Genomic DNA, 24,506 nt, shown 5'->3' with positions numbered 1-24,506 from the left:
ACTCTGATTTAACTTTAGCCGCCTGTGGGATGAACATCATGCTGTATGTCTTTGAAATTGTTGGTTTAGATTTTTGGGCATTTACAGCGTGATTACATTTACCGGCCGTGGATTTTTTTCTAATAACTAATGCTTATTTGATTTGCACACTGACCTCACACAACAAGACGGTTTCGTAGAAAATATTTGTTTTTTCGTACTACAGAATAATATTTAATATTAGTAAAAACTGATGAGTATGAACAGTAAATGTGTCTGGGACTCACCAGGGTGCTGTTTCCGTAGAGGGTGTCGTAGCTCTCGGCGCGCGAGCACACGTTCCTCAGCTTGTAGGGCTTCTTGAGCGGCGGCGGCGGCTGGTGCTTCGGCGACCCCGACGCCTGCTGTCCCGCTCCCGCACCCACGTGGTTCGCGCTCGCCTTGTTCTCCTTCTCTTTCGCTAGCTTACTGTTGTGTGACAAGTTGTTCTTCGTAAAGTTCCCGAGCTGCTCGAACATGCTCGTCAAGTGTTGGGACATCATTTTCACTGTGACACGCGGCGGTTTGTCGACAACTCGCTAGCCGAGCTCGGTGCGCCGGCGCATGGCCAGCGACGCGATCGTCATCTGTTTTCACGCGCACATGCTACACCTGCAGGTCGGAACGAAAATTCATCTCTGTTTTCTTTAAATTAAGCCGAAGCGGGAACAGGTTTGTGAAAAAACAAAGCGTTCCAATTTCCCGGCGCGGAAATTCTGTTAAGGCGGTATCCCACGTGAATTTCCTATGACAAGGTTGCAGCGGGCGGGGGCGGGGGCGGTGAGACAATGTGGCGTGACATCGGCTGATAGTGTCACTGCCGCAGCCCGGGGCGGCTTCTGCTCTACTTGCCGCTAACTTCATTACCAACTCCGGCCTACCTTACTCACTGATTGTTTCGATATGTCAGAATGTTCTATAAACAGACGTATTGATTCTGTATTGATTTTAAAATTTTAATCAGCGAGCCAAGTAACTACTATCAAGTTCTGTGCAATTTAAAAGGAACTATACCACAGCTCCGTTGCGACAACAAAGAAAGACAAAAAAGCTATTACCTATCTATATCTATACTATACTATACCACATTGGTCTGGGTTAAAAGAAAACAATCTAAAGCCAATAAAAGCAGAGACTTCAACGATTGATTTTATTATTTGCCAACGTTTATTTCAAAGGTCTAATGAGCTTCTATAAAAGATATAGACATGAGCAAATTTTAACAAGACCGTTTGTTTACATTCCATCACCTTATGTTTGTCATTATATGATCAAAAACAGTCTGGAACATACTTTTATACGTGGTTTTTGCGATAATGTTCGTGTTTCATGCGAAAAATATTTTAAACATGTTTCGTTGAAGATATAGTAGGGCAATAAAACCATGGCTTCAATATTGAAGATTGGAAGGAAGTCCGTGGGAGATCATGCAGATATTTGATTGGTCCATTTCGTCGGATGGGTATCACAGTTAGCTTTATAACGAGGTCCGATTGACTGATCATGTATTGAGTACATTCAATACAATATTTTGCTGCTATAAACTTTATGCCTAGCAGGTTGAATCAATAATGGCCATTATTACCGCCCTGTTTTCTCGTAAACTCTGCCTCGTTACTATTTAGACAAACTTTTATAAAACACAAAGGCTATTATAAAATTGGGCCTCAAGGCTCGGTTTCGTACCGAATATCGAGAATCTTATCGGATCAAATATTAAATTATTGGTAACTTTGTTTCGAGGAAAATTCTTAGAGTACTCCGCCCACAGGTATAGCACGTGTGAACGGCACATTAGATCACGTAAAAATCTGTTTAACACGTATATTTTTTTCCAAAAAATACTATTCTTGTGGCCATGCATAATGGTTCGAACAAATCAGGATAATAAATTGCATTATTTCTATCAATTTATTATTATTCTTCTACAGTGTTGTGAGCAGAGTAAAGCATATTTAAAAATGCATGTAAAAGCCTAGTAACGTTTTTTAGGGTTCCGTAGCCAAAATGGCAAAAACGGAACCCTTATAGTTTCGTCATGTCCGTCTGTCCGTCTGTCCGTCTGTCCGTCTGTCACAGCCGATTTACTCGGAAACTATAAGTACTACAGTGATGAAATTTGATGGGAATATGTGTTGTATGAACCGCTACAAAAATATGACACTAAATAGTAAAAAAAAGAATTGGGGGTGGGGCCCCCCATACATGTAACTGAGGGATGAAATTTTTTTTTTCGATGTACATACCCGTGTGGGGTATCAATGGAAAGGTCTTTTAAAATGATATAAAGTTTTTTAAAAAACATTTTTCTTAAAGTGAACGGTTTTTGAGATATCAGCTCTCAAAGTCGTAAAAAGTATGTCCCCCCCCCTCTATTTTTATAACTACGGGGTATAAAATTCTAAAAAAAATAGAGGTGATGCATGCTAATTAACTCTTTCAACGATTTTTGGTTTGATCAAAGTATCTCTTATAGTTTTTGAGATAGGTTGATTTAACTGTAATATTATATTTGCTGCTACGGAACCCTTTGTGCGCGAGCCCGACTCGCACTTGGCCGGTTTTTATTGTGAAATATCACTTTTTAAAAGCCACCTTGTAGGTAAGTTTTACTTATATCTACACGATATCTATTTACATTTAAGATGTTTCTTAATTCAAGACGTTTCTTAATAACACTTGATGTCTGCCCCTATCCCGTCCAGATAAAATAAAAGAAGCGAAATTGTGCTCAAAATGTTGTTAACAAAAGGGGACGAAAATAAAGGCTTTTCAAAAACTTGGACAAAGAGTGTCCACTCTGAAGCCAAGATCCGAGTTATCAGAGAAAGTTGCTTTTCTTACGTTTCTGTCAGTTTGGCAATCAATTGATGGGTTAAAAATGATTTCACAGCCCTTTACCAGCATTTACTTCCTGCCTTTAACGTATAACTTTTTTATAAAAACGTATTTATGTACTTATTACGTATCTTTAATAATTGTTTGTTATGGCCTTTAAAAATACGTAAAAGTGACTCAGTACTGTTGGCATTGTATTTTTATGAATAAGGCAGCCGCTACAGTGGAATATTCGGGAATAAAGAAGAAGGAAACGGCTTAGCCATATTTATGACAAACTAAGGAGAGGTTGAGAGACTTGGTTTTCAATATTTTGAGCTTTTTCAATACTACATAACAGTCTTTTTATGTGGCGAAACTAATGTTAAAGGCATAAACTACGAAATCATCATAAACTGCTGTTTAAAGTAATCAAATAAAAATAACCTGGTCTTTAAGTAGAGTAACACCGCTTTTCTCCGTGCGATAATCACAGGTGCAGACTGATGGCTAAACTCGAAATAGTTATTTACCTACTTACTTTATCGACAAGTTAGTGCAATTTTATAGCTTGGTATTTATTCCTGCAGTCCAGTGTATTTTGCAGCAAAACAAGAAGTTCAAAGTTTGGCTCGTTAAGTAAATACTTAACTAAATAAAACTAAAAGAGATAGTAGATGAGTTGTTCATTGTTTCAAGTGAACAGTTTCAGGTGTTTCAGACTCCCGAGCGCCGTAACGAGCGAGCGATTATATTTCTTTACTCCATTTTGTTACATTACACCACTAATGCGCCATAATGGTTTAAGTGTACATTCCATTTTAGTTCATTGTTAAGATTTTTTATTCAACTTTTCTAGGAAAATATTTGTCGTAAAATATTGAATCTAATAGGTTTTGTATTGCCTCGGGAAAATCGTTAGGTACGGACGAAGTTTTCCTAATGCGTATGAAACTTTTAACGATTTCTATTCATATTTTCGTACGTAGTTTATAGTTTGCAGCTCAATAGCGATTATCGTTGAAATAATTTTTTAACTATCAAAATGAAAAAAATCCTTATGATTTTTATCCTTAATTTTATATTTTTTTTGTAAAGCACTTCGTAAAAATATAAAAAAGTTTTTTTCCAAATTTTCATACTAAGGTACGTAAGTACATGGAAAATCATAAAGACCGTGTAACCTAGACCCTAATATCTCAGACTAGACATTCACACACAAGGGCTATTGACGTCACCGTGACGTCACTAAGTTCTGCTATTCAGAAGCGGGCTGGCTGCCGGCTCACATTCTTTCAATGTTTCTACTTTCTACGCTTCACTAAATTCTGTTTTCGTTTGCGAAAGATTCAACGATTCCTTTTTATTTAATGTTAGATTCGACGAATTCCAAATTCACAGTGAAGATCATAGAAATGAGCAATGGTTTTTTAACCGACATTGAAAAAAGGATTGAAGGAAGGTTCTCAATTTCTCTGTTTTTTTTTTATATGTATTTTTTTAGCAATTTGAGATTCTAAAGTACTTTTCAGATTACGCAGATTAATGCCTACCACTGACTTGATCCGCCTGATTAATGATTATAGAGAATCCTTTACTAAGTAACACGGAAAACTTTTAATTAATGCTATTGTCTACTAGGTAGGTACTGATTGTAATCCAAGATAATTAATTTGTTTCCCGTAGTTTGCTCAAAGTTACTTTAGGAGATAATTTATATTATGATATAGCAATCAGTTTGACACTGGTTTGAAAGTTTAACTAAAAATATTGATTAGTTATGGATTAATCTTGTTTAGAACCTCCTCCTTTTTTGACGTCGGTTAAAAAGAGTTTTTTTTTCCAGAACTTTCAGCAGGACGAAGGCATGATTTTTATAATTATATAGTATATCTTTAGGTTTTAGACAAGTCTTCTTCTTTTTCTTTGCCTCTTCCCATTATTTGGTGTAGGTTTTAGTCAAGTATTGTTAATGAATGGGCAAAACAGACTATGCAAGATAGAACAATTATAATAATATCGTCAATGTTATTTTATACGTAGGTATATTTTCCTTGTTTTTGTTTAAGTAATTATTAAATTTGGAAATATATTTTTTTACTGAAAAATAGCTTTATGTTTTATTTAAATTAAATTTTATATGTCATATAGATGACTTTTGAAGTAAGTTATAGTTCAACAACTAAGTTTGAAAAGTAAGCTGAAGTTAAACAACTTATAGGAAGGGTACAAAACTTTACAATAAAAGTTATATTTACGATAATAAAAAATAATAATAATCAAATCCATGCTTACTTCCACCTACTTGAAAACTAGAGATGAATTTTCGTCCAAAAACGAAACTTTTTTCGCGCGATAACTAAACTTTTTTGCGCTACCTACTTTCACTCTACGGTCTGTATTTTTCTTTTTTTAAGTTTTTTTTTTCACGACGTGGTGAGGCGGTGGTGCATCCCGTGCGTCCGGCCAGGTCGGAGGCTTCGCGGCGACTGCTGCGGCGGCCTCGCGCTCCGCAGTGCTCCTCCGCCAGCATCTCTTCAGCGCGCACAGTGCGCGTGCGCGCTCGGACTCCGCCCACCAAAACTTTTGTATCGCCCTTTCGGAAGTTTTGAGAATTCTCGCGCCGAGTGGGCGAAGCTGTTGCTTGTCGGAACTTGGATGGCTGCGAAATGATTAGATTGAAGTACACTTCAATCTTCACTTTATGATAGGGCTATTTATGGCTTAGGTACATAATGCATACATAATTTTGACGCAGTAGCTCAGGTGGTAGTGAACCTGCTTGCTGGACACGGGGCTGCGGGTGCTAATCCTGCCCGGGGACAACATTTACGACATGAGCACTTGTGTTTGCCGAGTGTCTTTTATTACTTAGCTGGTTAATTTGTAGCTATACAATATTTATCGTATGTGTTTTTGTATGTACGTAGTAAATAACTCGCCCACACTTTACGAACACCTTACACCATTTCAGCAACAAACGAATAAAAACAAACCCTACTTATTCGTTTACCTATCACCTTCCTATCTCGTAATTCTTAATGATGGCATTACGATCACAAATTCCGCTTATACAACTCCCAATTGAACACGACAATAATGTTTATTATGACAAAACATACTAAACCCCTTCAAATTGCGGGAAACAGTCGTCAAGTACAAATTGCACCTCTTTATTACACGCTAAAAGTGAGAATAAACGTAAAAACCGAAACGTGGCAGTTGTAAACCATTCGCAGATAAATACCGTAAAAACCTCCAACTTTGGTACGTAAATTTGTGCTCTACGTTACGCTGTTTTGTGCCCTAGTTACATGGTAGTAAAGTGGACTTTCCGTAAAAATTAAGAGGCAAATATTGTAACATCCTCTAATTAGGCTGTACCTAATGAATCATACCTTTACATTTTGTAATTTTATATTGTGTTTTAGGATAAGGATGTATTTGCCACATAAGTTCTTAAGTCTGCGGTCAGTCAGGTCCAACAAAAAGTGATTCAATCTTTTATAGACTATACAATATGCAGGCTAGTTCTAACTAAATAAAGTATCTACCTATGTATTAACAATTTTAAAACTTACGAATATATTTAAACTAATTTGTTCACATAGTTAAGTATGTTTCTCAGCAGTCAACAAAAAGCTATATCAATTGAATACAGGGTTATTGGTAAGTAGACCGGATCCTTTCAGGAGGTGATAGAGGAAGGCATTTCCAGTCGATTGAACCCTATAATGTATTATCCGAAACTTAACCATTTCTAAGATATTTAATATTTAAGTTTTTTTTATTTTTTGCCAAAATGTTATACTTAAACCCTAAAATAAAAAAAAACTAGCCATATTTCAATACTTTTTTTGGTTGTTTTGCATAAGTAACACCTTAATAAACTAATTAAAATAATCAAATGAGCATTATTTGACTTCAATTAGACATTTTTTGTGCACTTCAGCTTAAAAACATTGTCAAATTATAAGCTTTCAAATAAGATATTTCAATATCAAATCGATTTAGGCATCACCAAGATATAGCCAAAACAACCAGCACAGGCGGACAAAATTTAACAGAAAAACTAACAAAATTAGCCCAATTTAAAGGTAAAAAGTGTGATTGTTTTCAGTCCTGTTGACTTTAGTATGGAAACCCCTGTTTCCTCCGCTTCTCTGGTTGTTTTGGCCATATCTTGGTGATACCTAAATCGATTTGATATTGAAATATCTTATTTGAAAGCTTATAAGTTGACAATGTTTTTAAACTGAAGTGCACAAAAAAATGACATATGAAATTCTTTTTTAATTTAATTTTTTTTTTTTGCGTTTTGAATATTTTTTAAAATGTTTAACTATTTTGAGGTATTGTGTCTAATTGAAGCCGAATAATGCTCATTTGATTATTTTAATTAGTTTATTAAGGTGTTACTTATGCAAAACAACCAAAAAAAGTATTGAAATATGGCTAGTTTTTTTTTTATTTTCGGTTTTAAGCAAAAAATTTTGGCAAAAAATAAAAAATAAAACTTAAATATTAAATATGTTAGAAATGGTTAAGTTTCGGATAATGCGTTAATGCGATATGCTTAAATATTAAATATCTTAGAAATGGTTAAGTTTCGGATAATGCGTTATAGGGTTCAATCGACCGGAAATGCCTTCCTCTATCACCTCCTGAAAGGATCCGGTCTACTTGCAAATAACCCGTATAACTTGATTATGAAACTAATTTAAAAGGCAGATCACAGTTCGATAACATAAAACAGCTTTTATCTAAGTCAGCGAGTTGAGAGGGCTCTCGACAAATCATTCAGGTACCAACTTCTTGACCTTAAGGCTAACATCGTCACCAGACACCCTTCGATACGAAAGTAAGCTTTATTACTTAGAAATTAAGACTGAACTGAAAACTGGATTTTACAATTTGGAATTTTTAATTTGGGATTAAATAGTTAAATGTGCAATCAGCTTAGCTACTAAGCTTTGCTAAGCTTTAATGATCGTAGTTTTAAACTATTTAATGGTAAAAATTATATATTTTATCTATGACGGCATTACAGGTGAGTCATCAGCTTTTCGCCACACATTTTCAGTCACGTGATACAGCGCGATCTATGTTGTGTTTTGCACAGAATATAGTATGTACAATATTCTAACACAAAAAATTCAGTACGACGACTTTTGTGATCCCATTCTGTATTTACGATATCCTATAATTTAGCTACCTACTAAAATCTATATAAATTGAAAATATATGTATAATTATAAGCCCGACTTATTAACTCGTACGTGACCCCACACCTTTAAAAATACTAAGTAAAGTACAGTTGAACAAAGATTTCATTTTGAATTTCAAAAGTGGTAGGTATTGCTGGAGTGAGTAGAATCTCAAGATGGCGACGTCGTCATTTCCCCGGGGCATGTTCCGTTTTACAGGGCAAAGGCATAATGCTAAAAACAAGCCATTTCAGTCCTCTGTACGTGATAGAAAAACTAAATAAAGTCGAAGTTTGTAACACTATAAGTAAGTACGGCTCAAAGTTAAAATAACGGGACGTTTGAGAGTAGATGTCTTGGGTATTAAGAACGGTCAGTACCATAGGCTGATATTATGGTCGGTACCTATGGAAAATGTGTTAAGTAGACACATTCGCAATCATCCGTCCGCCAGCAGAAGAAAGACGAAGAAAAGTTGATGCTTACGTATTATATTTCAAATTTACTCAAGTAGAGTTTAAGTTTATTGCAGTATTGTCAGACCTTCACAGTTCCCTTTGGATCAGTTTTGACGCATTACTTAGCAATGAAGTACATATTTAAGCTAATATTTAATATTTTAATTGGAACTTTACTATTGCTCGCGAGTGTAGTTCTTTTCAGTGTTCATGAATGTTTTTCAGAATTCATGAAACTGAATATAGTGTTGTATTTCCTAAGCTAAAATATCATGGGCATGTTTACATTATTCATTTTGTCGTTGCGATATTCAATAAGACTTACCAAACTCAGTGAGTAGGAAATACCATATTATTATCTTCTTCTCACATAATGTATTCTGTATCCATCTATGAAACTAAAACACAAACCTGTAACTAAAAGCTGAAGTTCATATATTATGTACGCGTACTTTGCATGACTTCTCACTGCGTAATATATTAACTAACTCTTGCATAATAGTGTTATAATAAGTATGTGTGTTAATTTTATAAGTATGTGAATGTGAAACGTGAATGAATGAATGAATGAATGAATGAATGCACCCCACCAGCCAGGAGTTACCCTGTATCACGGAAATCGCCGCGCCTACTGGGGGGCGCTCAGTTTTTAAGGGAGGAGGAACACACGCTCAAGGATAGGTGAGGAAAGTGAATATCATCGACCGAGTATGCACCCTAATTAGCCAATCTAGGAGAATAGGTAAAGGTAGGAAATAGGTTTTCGGAGAGCGTAAAAGCCATTTTTGGCATACTCATTGTTGGTATGCATGTCCTGGTCTGCTTTTGTAGGTGCTCCGTGTATTTTCTTCTGCCTGTAGGTGTCTGGTGTAAATCTGTGTAATCCTGCAATCCTGTAGATTGCTGATATAGCCCGTGTCCGCTGTAATCCGTGTGTCTGTAGGTGCCCGCTCTGTAGTCCCTGTGTCTGTAGGTGCCCGATGTTGTCCGTATGTCTGTAGGTGCTCGCTGTAGTCCGTGTGTCTGTGGGGTAGGTGCTTGAAGTAATCCGTTTGTCTGTAAGTACCCGATGTTCTCCGTGTGTCTGTAGCTGCTTGAAGTAATCCGTGTGTCTGTAGGTACCCGATGCTCCCGTTTGTCTGTAGGTGCTTGAAGTGATCCGTATGTCTATAGGTGTCCGATGTAGTTCTTGTGTCCTGTGCTGATGCTGGAGTGGTCCCGTGCTAATGCTGGAGTGGTCCTGTTCTGATGTTGAAGTGGTCCTGTGCTAGTGCTGGAGTGGTCCTGTGCTGATGCTGGAGCGATCCTGGGTGATGCTGAAGTGGTCCTGTGCTAATGCTGGAGTGGTCCTATGCTGATGCTGCAGTGGTCCTGTGCTGACGCTGTAGTGTGTGACTGTAGATGACTGAGTGGTCCTGTGCTGATTCTGAAGTGGTCCTGTGCTGATGCTGTAGTGTGTGACTGCAGATGGCTGAGTGGTCCTGTGCTTGATTCTGAAGTGGTCCTATGCTGATGAGTGGTCCTGTGCTGATGGTAAAGTGGTCCTGTGCTGATGCTGTAGTGTGTGACTGTGGATGGCTGAGTGGTCCTGTGCTGATTCTGAAGTGGTCCTGTGCTGATGCTGTAGTGTGTGACTGTAGATGGCTGAGTGGTTCTGTGCTGATTCTGAAGTGGTCCTATGCTGATGCTGGAGTGGTCCTGTGCTGATGCTGGAGTGGTTCTGTGCTGATGCTGCAGTGGTCCTGTGCTCACGCTGAAGTGGTTCTGCGCTGATGCTGAGTGGTCCTGTGCTGATGCTGGGGTGGTCCTGTGCTGATGCTGCAGTGGTCCTGTGCTGACGCTGAAGTGGTCCTGCGCAGATACTGAAGTGGTCCTGTGCTGATGCTGAGTGGTCCTGTGCTGATTCTGGAGTGGTCCTGTGCTGATGCAGGGGTGGTCCTGTGCTGATGCTGGAGTGGTCCTGTGCTGATTCTGGAGTGGTCCTGTGCTGATGCAGGGGTGGTCCTGTGCTGATGCTGGAGTGGTCCTGTGCTGATGCTGGAGTGGTTGTGTGGTGATGCTGAAGTGGTTCTGTGCTGATGCTGTAGTGTAGTGACTGAAGATGGCTGAAGTGGTCCTGTGTCTGATACTGTATTTATGTGACTGTAGATTCCTGTAGCGTTCTTCTGCCTTGCGTCTGTGACTTCTGGGCTGGGTAGTGTGGGCGGGACTGATGAGACTTATTCCGTGTTTGTGTGCGTCTTCGAATGGTGTCGATAATTGGTTGAAAATAAATTGGTTGTTGTCTTCTATTTATTTTTTAGTTCTAGCTGGCTCATATATAGGCAGCGGTTGCATATTGACTATTGTTGATATATTGTTTTTATTATATTTTAACCTGTGTTCATTTTTCACTTTCCCTTGAATGGCGTTCGTTGATGTAGACAGCTACATCTCTATATATACCATGCGGTCAAAAAATACTTGAAAGAATTCTATTAACATCTTCGGTGAGCTATTGTTATAGGGGTGCAGTTTCTGTCTATAACATTTTTGTTATATTCTATTTGAAAGTATCTTTGTTGCAATGTGGGAATTTTGTTTAACCAACTTTGGCTTTGTCTACTTTTACCCCATTGTTTCAGTTTGGGTCTATTTTATGGCTTGCAGATGTTCTGTTTCTTTTAGCGCAATGGGCCGGATTTTTTTTATTTTTTTATTCTGGTCTGAAAGAGAGCTTATTTTTAAGAATTACGTTTGCTGTGGGAAAAATATTAGTTTGTGGTCCTAAACCCTGCACGTGTTTGTATAATAGGATACCTACGTTAGTGTTCAGGATGAATGAATGAATGAATTGGGGATATTTTAATTTACTAACTAAAGTTAAATTTATTCGTTGATGTTTTGCTAGATGGTGGAAGCGTCGTTCTAGATATTTTGGGATACAGACGCACTAGTTTAATTATTAATCCTTTTCAAAATATAACAGATATTATTTTTGTATTATTCATTAATTTCATTATTCATTAGGCACACTGTTCATACAATAAAGAATTTGAGGTTTTTTGTTGTTGACTAAAGGTAAATTCATTGAATGATATTCTGCTGGATACTGTGCTATTTGGATAAATACATGGTAAAATAAAAGCAATATGAGATGAAAAAAATATGCATTAATCACCACGTTTTTCTTAGTTACTAGAGTAAGATTACTAACTTCGAAAGTAACCACCACTCTCGTTCAGGAAATTGAGATACATTTCAAATTTAGCATTTGGAAGGATGATAATGAATGCCTTCTGTCAGGTGCCTCAGAGGACTAGATGGTAAACTACGGCGGTGCGGATAGTTGGTATTGCCGAAGCAGCGTCAGCCGGTCTCTAGATCGGGATTGGAATTCTCTCACCAGATTCTCGCGACTATTGTTGCTTTAGGTTTGGGGTATGACGGTGGCGGCTGGCGAACTTCTATCACGCCTATAAAGGGGCTGCGTCACACTATAATTATACACTTCACTCATACACTATAACCGCACACTTTATTTAAATGACTATATTGGTACAAGGCAAGAGATTAGGTAATGTTATACTCTAGTATACACATTCCAAAACTTTATCAATAAATAAGAGATCACTTAATAACTTATAAAGACACAAGCGCTTTCGTACAACGGTAACTTATTAACAAAAGGCAACGCGAAACAAAGGATTTTTATGCGCAAGGGCCAGCGGCCAACACGTGTTGGGGCCCGGGAGCGCCCGGCGGACCCGACCGTCCCGCTTGCCTGTCACAATGCAACCATAAGTATGTGAATGTGAAACGTATATTAATATTGTATTATTTTTGCATTAGGTCAGCAGAGCATAGACACTACACCCTGAAAGATCGCGCAAAAACTTCATTATGAAAACCGACTAAACCATAAAATTATAAGCCGTTAAACCAATTTTTAGGTCTAATCAGCTAATGATTAATGACATACCAATACGACTTTCTCGGTTTCGTAGTATATTATATTAAAACATAACCATTTTTCATTCGAAATTTTGTCACCTATTGTCTGAGATCACGTCGGTATCAAATTTGTCAACGTAACCCGATCCAGTCCCCGGAACGCTACTTTTGTTTGAAAAAATCGTCCTTACGAAGATCGGACATGCAATCAGTATGTTTAATCCAACGAGATAGAGTCGTCATCAGTCCAGCAGCTCTCCGAAACTTAGTGTTTCGTGTAGCAAGAGTAACCCCGCGCCCGCGGTGCGTCACGTCCACGTCACGTCACGCAGTAAAAATCCGACCCCTTTGCTACCTTCACGGATATTAACCTCCGCGCAGGTCTCGGCCGACACTGCCTAATATTATTGTTTACTGTTTTGTTTATGTCGGCGACGTGGGCACGTAAAATAGCTGAGTTTTCGGGAAGGGCTCGTTACATTTGGGACTCAGATAGCGAGAAAAGTTTTCGACATAGGTAGCTAAGGTCTCAAATACTACTCGTATGTCCGTGTATAAATTTCAGAATTTCACGAGAGTTTAATGGATTTTAATCGACCACTGGCACCGAAGAGGTCTCCATTGCGGCCAAAAAAGAAATAATTGAGATTTGCATCTGCACGCGAGTTGCAGTGTATGCAAATAACCGGTATTCCATTTGCACGTTAAACGGTGCGACCGGTCGGGTGACTAGTCGGGCGATCTGCGCAATTGATTTAAATCGGTCCGTTGACAGTCGGATGCGTCGCGCGACCCAGTCGGCGGAAAATTGACCCGAGACATGAGGCACGGCTGGACGGCACCCAACGAGCCGACACTCATACCGTAAATAATGGAGAAACTACTTGTCTTCAGTGCACCTATTTATAGCGTATACATTTTATCGATTGTAATGATGGTCGCCATGAAACGAACGAGGCTTAGAGTTTTATTATGGTATTGAAACCTTTTTATGTCGTTGGAGAGGCATTCATTTGGGGCTATTGATTAAGTGATAAATATTGTTAAAATTGAAAAACAAAATTGTAGAAAATATACCATTATCATTTTAACCTTTTTGTGACCGTGTGAGTTATACTGTCCCAATTTCGTTTTATTTTCGAATACCTATACCTATTAACCAGACAAATCGGACAGTGTAGAGCCGGTCGCTGGGTGAGGGATGAACTTTTTCGCACAGTTTATGGGTATAATGGAATACGTATTGGTTCGGTGGAGGGGTTTCGTTTTGGGAATTCCAGGTGACGAAATTGTGTTGGAATTTTCCGGTTTGTGTGGTTATCGTTCAATTTAGAACGTCCATTCGTTTATACAATGCATACATTAAACAACGTAAACGCGAGCGGGGTTATCTATATGTCTGGTACAAATTTGATGAAATATTCACATTTTAAAATATTTACTTTACTCAGTTATTGCTGTGGTTTTTTTTTTTCAAAAACGGGTACGCACTAAATGTGTGATACATATATGACCAATTAAAACTAAGTTTTTCAGTCTGGTCACATTTATTTTAACTACAAATCAACATAAACATTTTAAACGCCTAACTGGAAACATCTTCAAAGCATTTCGACAAAGCGCGAAACTCGTCCAAACTCCATTACAGGTGTCTGAGATTGAAACATTTTAGCGAAACACGAAAACCTATTACGATTAATTACTCCGTTGCTTTGCTAGTCAAGTTGGCACTCAATGCGAAATCTATTTTGCTTGAGTTCCATTAAAATGGATTACAAGACGAGCAAAAACATAGGTCTGACTTCCCTTTGTAGCCAGCTATGATCAATCGCGACTGTTTCGTAACTCGAACAAGGAAACAAGGGGGAAGAGATGTAAGCGGAATCGTAAGCTACAGGATGTTGCAACAGTAGTATAGTAAAATTATAAAGTCCTGAAAACGGAAATCTTAACTAATTGTTACTGGCCATATTTAATCGATGTATTTTATTTATTAAAGGACAAATCCGTTAAAAAGCCATGCCAATCCAATTTTTTTTTTAATTTATGTAAATGTTAGTAAATAACTGATTATGATAAAAAGTCTTCGCAAAATTCAGAACTTTATAGTTGGACTCTATAATGGTAACCAGAATACTTTTTGAAATTGATGCGGTTGAAAACAACTCCAAATAATGGAAATGGCATTTGACAACTCCGTCGTATTTCGAAATCGGTTAAAAATTTACATATGCAGCCAAATTTCATGCAAAAGAATTTTTTAGCAAACACATTTATTTTGATAACAGCCTGCATTATAATATGATGATGTTGTAGGTATCATACCTTCTTTATTGTGTTATTCTGAGATCTTCGCCTGCGAAGCCTGTTGGCTGCTCCTATACTCCTCAGGCATTTGTACATCTAGATTTCGCCAAATCTTCGCGATTTAGTAATTTAAAACGCAATAAGCGCTAAATTGTAATAAATTAAAATTATATTAGTAAGATCAGAAAATAATAATTATTAAAATAAAGTTTTTTGCGTCTTGTGCCTCATTTCTGGAACCAAGCCTGTTCAGTTTCAGGGTTTTCAATCCTAGAACTCTCGTGATAAATTATTGGACGTAAAGCTAGTTTGAAAATATACACTTCAAATATTCACTCTTGGATTCTAGGACAAAGTTAGTAAGAACGACCCTGGAGGGAAAACCCTTAAATTTTCAAATTAGGAAATTTGACTGCAACTAAACATATTCTACTGGTAAGTGGAAAAAAACAATTTTCTACACAACAAGTTACACAATGTGGTCATGATGGTTATTTTAGGTTCGCTCAAATACTACAAATAAATGTCGGAAGCTGCGGACGCCTAAATAAATAACCATTCAACTGTCTAATAATGCCAACTTAACGACACAAAAATGTCACATGTACAGCAATTGTCATGCACAGGCTTACCACCTTGACGGAGGTGCGGGTGACAGACACTGCGCAATCCATCACCCTTCAAGATTACATTCGTACGTGAATATTTATAAACCTTATGAGTTATGCGCATAAAGCATAAGAGTAAAACTTAGAGGCTAACCCGGTGATAAAATTAATACAAAATATCATAACAAAATCATTGACTTGATATTCATGGATTTTTCAGTAATAGGTACTCAATGCCTAATGTTATTATTATACTGTAATATAGTTAGATAAAAAGATAAAGATAAAAACTCTTTATTCGGTACCCTACGATGCGAAGTAGTAGCTCGTAGCCCGTAGCACGTAGCCCGTAGCCCGTAGCCCGTAGCCCGTAGCCCGTAGTCCGTAGCCCGTAGCTCGTAGCCCGTAGCCCGTAGCATGTAGGGGTAGGTCGTAGCAGAAATAACTTTAACGATAGGCATGCGTTTTATTTCAAAATTTCACACGGAAATTTTAAAAGCTTTGCAAAGCACGAAGGCTTGCCAAATTGAAGCATATTCCAGTTTTGACTTAGAGAGGCTTTACTGCAGCGCGGCATATCTGATAGCGTCATAAAACCAGACTCGCTCTTGTAAGATGGTATAAAATTTCACTGTTCCCTGAATCTGCTCAGGCGAAACATCTTTTATAGGTATTTTAAATAAAATATATACACTAAACCATTTTATGATTTTTGAGTTAAAACATTGGTAAACTTCCAAGTGCTCTTTTACTTTAAAGATGCTTTTTAAATACTCCTATATATTTTAATGTATTTATTTCACGAATTTTACTTTTTTGAAACGATGTTTTCATACTAATTTGGTTCCCAATAGCCTCTGTTATGCACTCTTCAGTTTTCAAATATTTCACTTACCAATTTCAATTATTTTGTTTTGCCATGTTGTTTGCGTTGTTTGAATCGTATATTTGTTTGTTTTAGTTTTTATGTCTAAAAACCCATTCCATCTTGTAAGTGATTCTTTTATTTTTCTAGAAAAATATACTCGTAAATATTTCATTTCATCACACATTATACGAGTATTATTCTTCACAATGAAATAACAACGCTTCAGTTTAACGTCAAGGAAAATGATGCAATTTGCCACACAACGTGAACCGCCGCCATCTTTGCATAGCAAAGAGGTGGACGAAATAAACGACGAGGGAACAAAACGAATACCATCATGTAAATCACATATTTTCAACTAAAGTGGAAATACAATAAAAATTGTCTGACCCATGTCGGAACCATACATTTTATGTAAGTATTCATTTATTTACAAATATTATTTAAAACATGCCGTTTTACAACAATGATTTTAAAAAAAGATATTATTGGCAGTTTATTAAGTAGGTATTTATTTTGTTTTATGTAAACTTGCAGCTCAATTTTATTTTAAATTTTATAACATAACAATAAAATGACCTCAAAAAGGACTTTTAGAAGTTTCCACAATAAAAACAACATTCCTTCCAGTCAACCTTTGGTGGAGTCCAGATTAGTCATACCAAAATATATCATAATTTAACTAAAATATATTTGTCTTCAGAATTTTCTAATGCTATTCTTTGTTTACAAAAAGCTTGGCTACTTAGTTCCAACCATTCGTTTTGATTTTAATTAAGATTTTGGTTATAAGTTTAGTTTTTATTGTTCAAAATAGTTTTTTCATGTAAATTTTATTTTAAAAGGTTTAAAGAAGACCGTCTGCTACAGATCTACTTAAAAGAACTCATTTATACATATAATTGTATCATTTAGATAGAGCTTTTGCTCTCTTGGCTGGAGTTCTTTGATAATATATTTTTACTATCCCGATTTCTTTACAGTACAGGATGGTATAAAATTGGTATAGTAAGTAGAAACAGGATAGATAACACCGAGGGTCATTCGTAACTATTTCTGTACTGCAACTTTTGATAATTCGTGGTTAAAAATGCAGCTTCTCTATCTCTCATATAGAAAGTTATCACTTAAACTTTAAAGAAGGGAAGTATATTTTTTTCACGGATTTCCAAAAGGACCTAGATATCAGAACAAAAGTTTAATTGATCCCTATTTACTTACTATACTTTTTTAAACACCCCAGATGTTCATAGTTTTTTCTGCTCATAGAGAATTTGATTCGACTCAATGTTTCCATATATGTTCATAAAATATGTGAAATCGCACATAAATGTATTCAGTGTAGCATAATTATCATTTTAAGCCTTTAAAGCATGATTTTGGTCGTTTCGGGTAAAATTATCGCGAATTATTTCAAAATGCATGTGCGCGAGTCCTTTCATAAAAAGATAATCGAAATGAAATACAGTAAAGAGATTATTATTGGTTATTTTCCAAATTTTCCAATAATTATGGCGTTGCCTCGGGACAATAGCTTAAACATGGGTTCACCATTACAGCACTTGTACGTGCCAAATAATGGAGCGTACTGTACAAGAGCTGGCATGTTTATTGAAAATAAATAACTTACTCAATACCCGTTCCGGTAATAACTACTGCGTTCTTGAAATAAAAACATGTCATTGGCAACTGTATAATTACGTAGGTATTGGATAGGACTGCTTAGTGCCAATTTCTCCATTCTCGGTTAGAGCATAACCAGGAAGTAGTGGTTAACTTTTGACACATCCGTCATGAATTTTATATGGAGATGACGTTTAATTTATAAATCAATGCCTGTCGGTTGGACAACCGACAATGGAGAAATTGGCACTTAGTCCTCTATCCAAGACGGCATACAACTGCAACCGAGTCGCTAACAGCGATCCCATACTTTTGGTGGGTTATATAGTGTAATTAATTATGAAATAATGAAAAACAAAAGAATGTACAAACTTACCTGGATTCTTGTTGTTTTTGATAAATGATTTGACAAAAAAAGTTTGAAGACATGTTATTGTCCTTTTTGTATTTTTTTACCACAAAAGAAAATTCATTCATTTCATTCTAAAGAAACTGTTGTTTTTGTGAACGCAACAATGTTCTTTTTAAAAGATAATGTTTTGATGGTGATTCGGCCGAAAACAACCATTATTTTTTTCGTTCCGTCTTCAAGAAATGTCAGGAGACACAACGAGGGTAACAGTTTTGAACCCCCGACGTTTTCTTCCATCAAGATATGGCGCGGCGGCGACTCCACCGTAATCTTGAAGCGTAATTTGTGAGGTATGTCTGTAGATTTTACACGGGTTTAGTAGCTCATGCTTAGCTTATGTTAAGTAGAACAATGTTTGCAGCGTTTTTGAAGCCATCGTATACATCCGGTAATGCACTTCTACTTGTCAATTGCATAATAAAATTAATACCTGTAGTATCGGGAGCAGAGGAGAAGCAGTGAAACGCGTGACGTCTATAATGCAACTGGTTTATTAACTGATCATACCCACATACTATAAGTACATACAACATCTCTTCCCTTATACTACCAAACAATCAACAAATCCTATTTTATGAAAGATAAGAAATTAGTTCTAACGGTACCTACTACTACCAATGATCAAATGTAAGATAAGTTTAAGTACAATATTTTGACCAATATAAACTGTATTATATACTGTAAGTATTACATAATCTCCTCCCTTATCTTGTATTAACTATCAAACAATCAATACAATTTATGCTTGAGAATCATAACTCTGAAACATAAGTCCAGGAGCACCAACAATATGTGAATGATTATCACTACCTACCTATAACATTTTAAGTAAGAATACGTATAACCAATCTTAAAGTCTTAAACTTAAAGCTATTATCTATTATTATATTTGGGTTTAATTAAATATGAACAGTAATACATCAGTTACAATCTAACAATCCTAGTGTAATTAATTAACTTAGCTACCTAACGTAAAAAAAACGATCTTTAACAGCAGAATACATGCCTAATGAAGGTAAGTACAAGTAAGTATAAGCATTTTACGTACAATGAAATACTTTGGGTGGTACAACCTGCCTGCCCGACCTAGTGACGTATAAGCCTTGTGTGCGACTAACAGCTGACGGCGGCGGCGGGTCATTGCCCGGGGAGCGCGGTGGCACAGCTGGCGGCGGCGCGGTGGTGGCGAGCGGCTCCCCCGCGGCCGGCTCGAGGCCGGGGCGGCGCTGGCGCATCAGCAGCACGTGCTGTCGGTTGCGGCGGTACACGGCGCCGTCCTCGGTCTGTAGCCAGTAGGAGGCGGGGTGCGCGGGGCCGGCGGGGCGCAGCACGCGCGCGCGCTGCCACAGCGAGTCTCGCTGCACGCGCACGGCGTCTCCGGCACGCAGCGGCGGTAGGCTACGGGTGCCTACGTCATAATTTGATTTCATTGCGGCCGTCCGCTTTTTCCGTTCTGATTCTACAACTTTCGCATCATATGGTTTAGGATCTAATTTTTTGTCACTAACCGGAAGTTTATCATTTAGCCTCCTTCCCATTAGCAGTTGCGCAGGGGAATATGTTTCTCCGGTGATAGGCGTATTCCTAAAATTAAGCAACGCTAAGTAGGGATCCTGACCCTGTTCATTAGCTTTTATCAGTATCCGCTTTACAGTTTGCACGTTGCGTTCCGCTAGACCGTTCGACCTCGGATACAATGGAGAACTTGTAATGTGTTCAATCTCCCACGCATCAGTAAATTTTTTAAACTCGGCTGACACATACGAACCTGCATTGTCTGATATCAATCTACTTGGTATCCCAAACTTTGAAAAAATTGATTTCATGTGATTAATTATTGTAATACTTTGTAAGTTTGCTAACTGAACGACCTCAACAAATTTTGAAAAGTAATCAACGATCAATAGGTAATACCGATTTTTTATTTCGAATATATCTGTAGCAAGCGTGTGCCACGGGCGCGGGGGCGCGGCGTGCGGCTGCAGCGGCTGGCGCGGCGGCGCGGCGCGGCGGCGGGCGCACGCCTCGCACGCACTCACCACGTGCTCGATGTCGGAGCTCATGCCGGGCCAGTAGACCGCCTCCTTGGCACGTCGCTTGCACTTCTCCATACCTAAGTGACCTTCATGAATTCTATTGAGAATTTCCTTCCTTAACGAAACCGGTATAACGACCCTCTCATTTCTAAAAACTATTCCTTCGTTTACATATAGCTCTTCTTTCACTGGCCAATATGGCTTTGCCATACCCTTAACCAAATTTTTTGTATGAGGCCAACCTTCATTATAATAATCGGATACTATTTTTAATGACTCATCCTTCTTAGTCTCCTCACGCACACAAACCAATTTATCACTCGAAAAGTTAACGCTTCCACACAGTGCATTCACGTGGACCTCAACCTTATCATGCACTTTTGAATCATCATCAGCTGACTCTGTCGCGGCGCGAGAAAGCGCGTCCGCTATATACATATATTTACCAGGTAAGTAGCGAATAAACAAAGTGTATTTTTGTAATAATAACCTCATTCTTTGCAACCTCGCAGGCGTCTCATTCAAACTTTTTTTAAATATTGCTTCTAAAGGTTTGTGATCACTTTCAACAGTTACATTTTTGTGCCCATACACAAACTGATGAAATCTCATACACCCGAAAACTATGGCTAACAGCTCCTTTTCTATCTGAGCCCAGCGCGTCTCGGCGGGAGTGAGCGTGCGCGCCGCGAAGGCGACGGGCCGCCCGCCCTGCAGCAGCACGGCGCCCAGCCCGCGACCCGACGCGTCCACCGACAGCGTCAGCGGCTCCGACGGGTCGTAGTATCGTAGGACGGGAGCGTTCACTACACATGACTTTAATTTATTAAAGGCCAGCTCCTGAGCACTGTGCCACTCCCATTCTCGACCTCTTTTCATTAAATCTCGTAATGGGGCCGATACTTCTGAGTAGTTAGGAATAAACCGGGACACAAAATTTACTAAACCTAAAAATCGTTCCAAATCCTTACGGCATTCGGGAATAGGCATATTTCTTATCGCACGAGTTTTAGCATCATCAGGTCTCATACCCCTTTCATCAAATACGAAGCCTAAATAAGTTATGCTCGTTTTGAAAAATACACATTTGTTTTTATTGAACTTCACACCATACTCTCTCGCTTTTTCTAAAACCTTCTTTAGAATACTGTCATGCTCTTCCTTTGTCGTGGCATAAATTAAAATATCATCAGCGAAAACCTCAACTCCTTTACCTCTAAACATTTTTATCATCTCATTATGAAAAATTTCCGGGGTGCTCGATATACCGAACGGTAATCTTAAGTACCTATACCTGCCAAACGGTGTAGAAAAGGTACAGAGCTTAGAACTCGAATCGTTTAATCTCATCATCCAGAAACCTTTATTAGCGTCCAACTTTGTAAAATATTTAGCTCCCGAAAGATTGACTGCTATTTCATCAATAGTTGGAAACTGGAAATGACACCGTTTGACAGCCGTGTTAAGATGCTGCGGGTCGAGACAGACGCGCAGCTTGCCGTCCGGCCGCGCCACCAGCACCACGCTGGACACCCAGTCCGTGGGGCCCTCCTCGCGCACGATCACCCCGGCTTGCTCCATACTCTGTAACTCGCTCTCCAGCGCGCCTCGTAATTTTATCGGAATTTTTCGAGTTGCATTTACGACGGGCCGCACCGATTTGTCTATTTCTATATTGTATTCACCGGGCAGGCAACCTATACCCTCAAATAAATCCTTGTAATTATTAATATAAGTTTTTTGGACATACTCGATATTGTTAACATTCATTACTCTTGTGATTAACTTTAGCTTATGGCATGCACTTCTACCCAACAAACTATTACATTTTACATCCAATACATATATTTTTTCTTCTATCTCTCGTCCTCCTTTTGATAACGAGGCAATAAAATATCCCCTTACGGGTAAACACCGTTTGCTAACCTCACGCAATATTAAGTTACCTTTACATAGAATGTCGTCTTTAAATCCCTGTTTTTTAAAATTATCGTAAGACATAACAGAGGCATCTGCCCCACAATCGAGTTTAAACTTAATGCACATACCATTAACATCTATTGTCTCATACCAAGCTCCCTCCGCGCTCTCCGACGCGAGCGCGTCGATGATCAAGTCCTCGCACTGTCCGTCACCGTCAACAAATGATTTGTTATCGTCATTAGATTCATATTCCACTTCGCGCACATTTCGACTACTCATTTCACAACACTTTTCAAAATGGCCCTTTCTATTACACCGATAGCACTGCACATTAAAAGCCGGACACCTATTTCTCGCGTGAATACGGTCACAGCGATAACACCTCGATTGGGCCGGCCGGCGGCGCAGCGGTTGCGCCCCGCGGCCGCGGCCCCCGGAGCCCCCGGCGGGGGCGGCAGCAGGCCGGGTCCGCAGCGCCTCCACGCTGCCGCCCGCTCCGCCGGCGACCTCTCCCAGCGCCGTCGGGCCCGCGCCTACCTGCTCCGCCTGCGCCTGCGCCACCTCAGCCGCCCGGCACCAGCGGATGCCCTCCTCCAGCTTCAGACTGCGCTGACGCAACAGCTGTTCGCGTAAATGCACGTCCTTTATGCCTCTTATGAGTTGCGTCAAGATCAGGCTATCACGTAGTTCACCAAACTCACAAGTTTTACTATTCTGTTTTAACTTAGACAAGTATTTCTCGAATGTCTCACTCGTTTGCATTGTTTCAAAAAACAAATGCCTTTCAAAATTGACATTTTTCTCAGGATTACATCTTGTTTCAAATTTTTCACATAGCACGTTGTACTTATCTTTATCTGTGCTACTGATTTCTAACTCTTCATATAATTCTCGACCGAATTTGCCTATAACATGTAGAAATAACGCACACTTATCTTTGTCCGACGCTGAATCACGACCCGAAGCTATTAGAAAGAAATCAAATGCGCACTTCCATTCTTTCCAATTCAGCGCCATGTTGCCATCTTGTTCCATGGCGGCCGGCTGTTGCAAAGATAATATAGCCGGTTTATCGTTATTAGGCATCGTGTTTTATCGAAATTATACGTACACAACACAATAAATGCACTATCCGTGATATAGTAAACTATATTTTTCGCGTAAGCTCACACCTGACACCATGTAGTATCGGGAGCAGAGGAGAAGCAGTGAAACGCGTGACGTCTATAATGCAACTGGTTTATTAACTGATCATACCCACATACTATAAGTACATACAACAATACCTACCTAGTGTAAAAGCGGTCGTGTGCAGGTGGAGCCTGATTGAATGACTACCTCTGTCTTCACACGGGGAGAAGCTCTGCTTCACCACTCAATGCCGAAAGTGGGACGCTTACATTAAATGGTTCGTACTGGCTTCGATTCTTGAGTCACAATAATAATATGTAATGCTAAATTCCAACTTAGGGCCAATATGATTAAATGGGCAAAGATATCACAATGGCATATTGCTACAACTAAATTTGTAGGCGTTTTTAAATTCAAATACCGTGATAATAAAAGTGGCAAGGTAAAGTGGATTAAATAGCAGGTATTTATTCTATAGAGTTTTTCGATATATATATACTCAATATTTTGTTTTACATTGTATTTCATTTATTTTATTCGGCATAATATTAACGAGGTTAAAATCTGTCTAACTAGTATCTGCCTTAATTTAATTTAAATTTACAGTCTATTTTCCAAATTAAAACGATTTTAGAGGCCTCTGCTTGCATAATTAGACAATATGTTGTACAACCTGCATTCGTGGTTAATTAGGTACATAGAACAACGCGGACTCGGGTGACCATTCATGCTCAATGAGTAGGTATTTTATGAATGAAACATCGTGTATGTTCCGTCACGGTGTGTGAGTTGTTATGTTCAACAAAAGTGCCAAGCTTACAGATCGGCGTAGGTAGCCAGCTTTCTTTCTTTATAGGGTCTCAAGTCTTGTAGTGAGACTAAAAATATGCTTAGTTACCCAAAGCTACTTACCTCTCAGTGGTTGAATGTGGGCCTAGTTGAGGCACGCCCTAGTTCTGTAGATATCAATCCTGGCCCTGCCAACTGTTGACAATCTCTGAAGGTGTTCGACAACTTATTTAAGGAGAAGTTGGCGGCAAGTCGTTACGGCAGTTCAGTTATGTTAATTCACAAGTTCGGGGAATCGTGTGATTCTAGATAAAGGCAGTCTGAGGAGGCTTTAGTGGTATTATTATAAGTACTAAGATAGAGAATTACATTTTCA

At 38.6% G+C, this 24,506-nt stretch overlaps 1 protein-coding gene across 1 annotated transcript in view; it reads right to left on the bottom strand.

Annotated features, from left to right (window-relative positions):
- LOC105388816 (nitric oxide synthase-like protein) overlaps positions 1–5,351 on the bottom strand; it is a 97,832-nt gene extending 92,481 nt beyond the window's left edge. Inside the window, exons 1-2 of the mRNA XM_038117455.2 lie at positions 5,218–5,351; positions 267–630 (exon numbers count right to left, since the gene is read on the bottom strand). Of these exons, the coding sequence (XP_037973383.2) occupies positions 267–521 (255 nt within the window). The 5' untranslated portion in view covers positions 522–630; positions 5,218–5,351. The remainder of the gene's footprint in view (positions 1–266; positions 631–5,217) is intronic.
- Positions 5,352–24,506: the final 19,155 nt, after the last annotated feature.

Source organism: Plutella xylostella, chromosome 10, assembly GCF_932276165.1.
Source record: "Plutella xylostella chromosome 10, ilPluXylo3.1, whole genome shotgun sequence".
NCBI lineage: Eukaryota > Metazoa > Arthropoda > Insecta > Lepidoptera > Plutellidae > Plutella > Plutella xylostella.
Note: the sequence above shows the minus strand (reverse complement) of the source record. Positions and strands in the feature narration are given on the sequence as shown.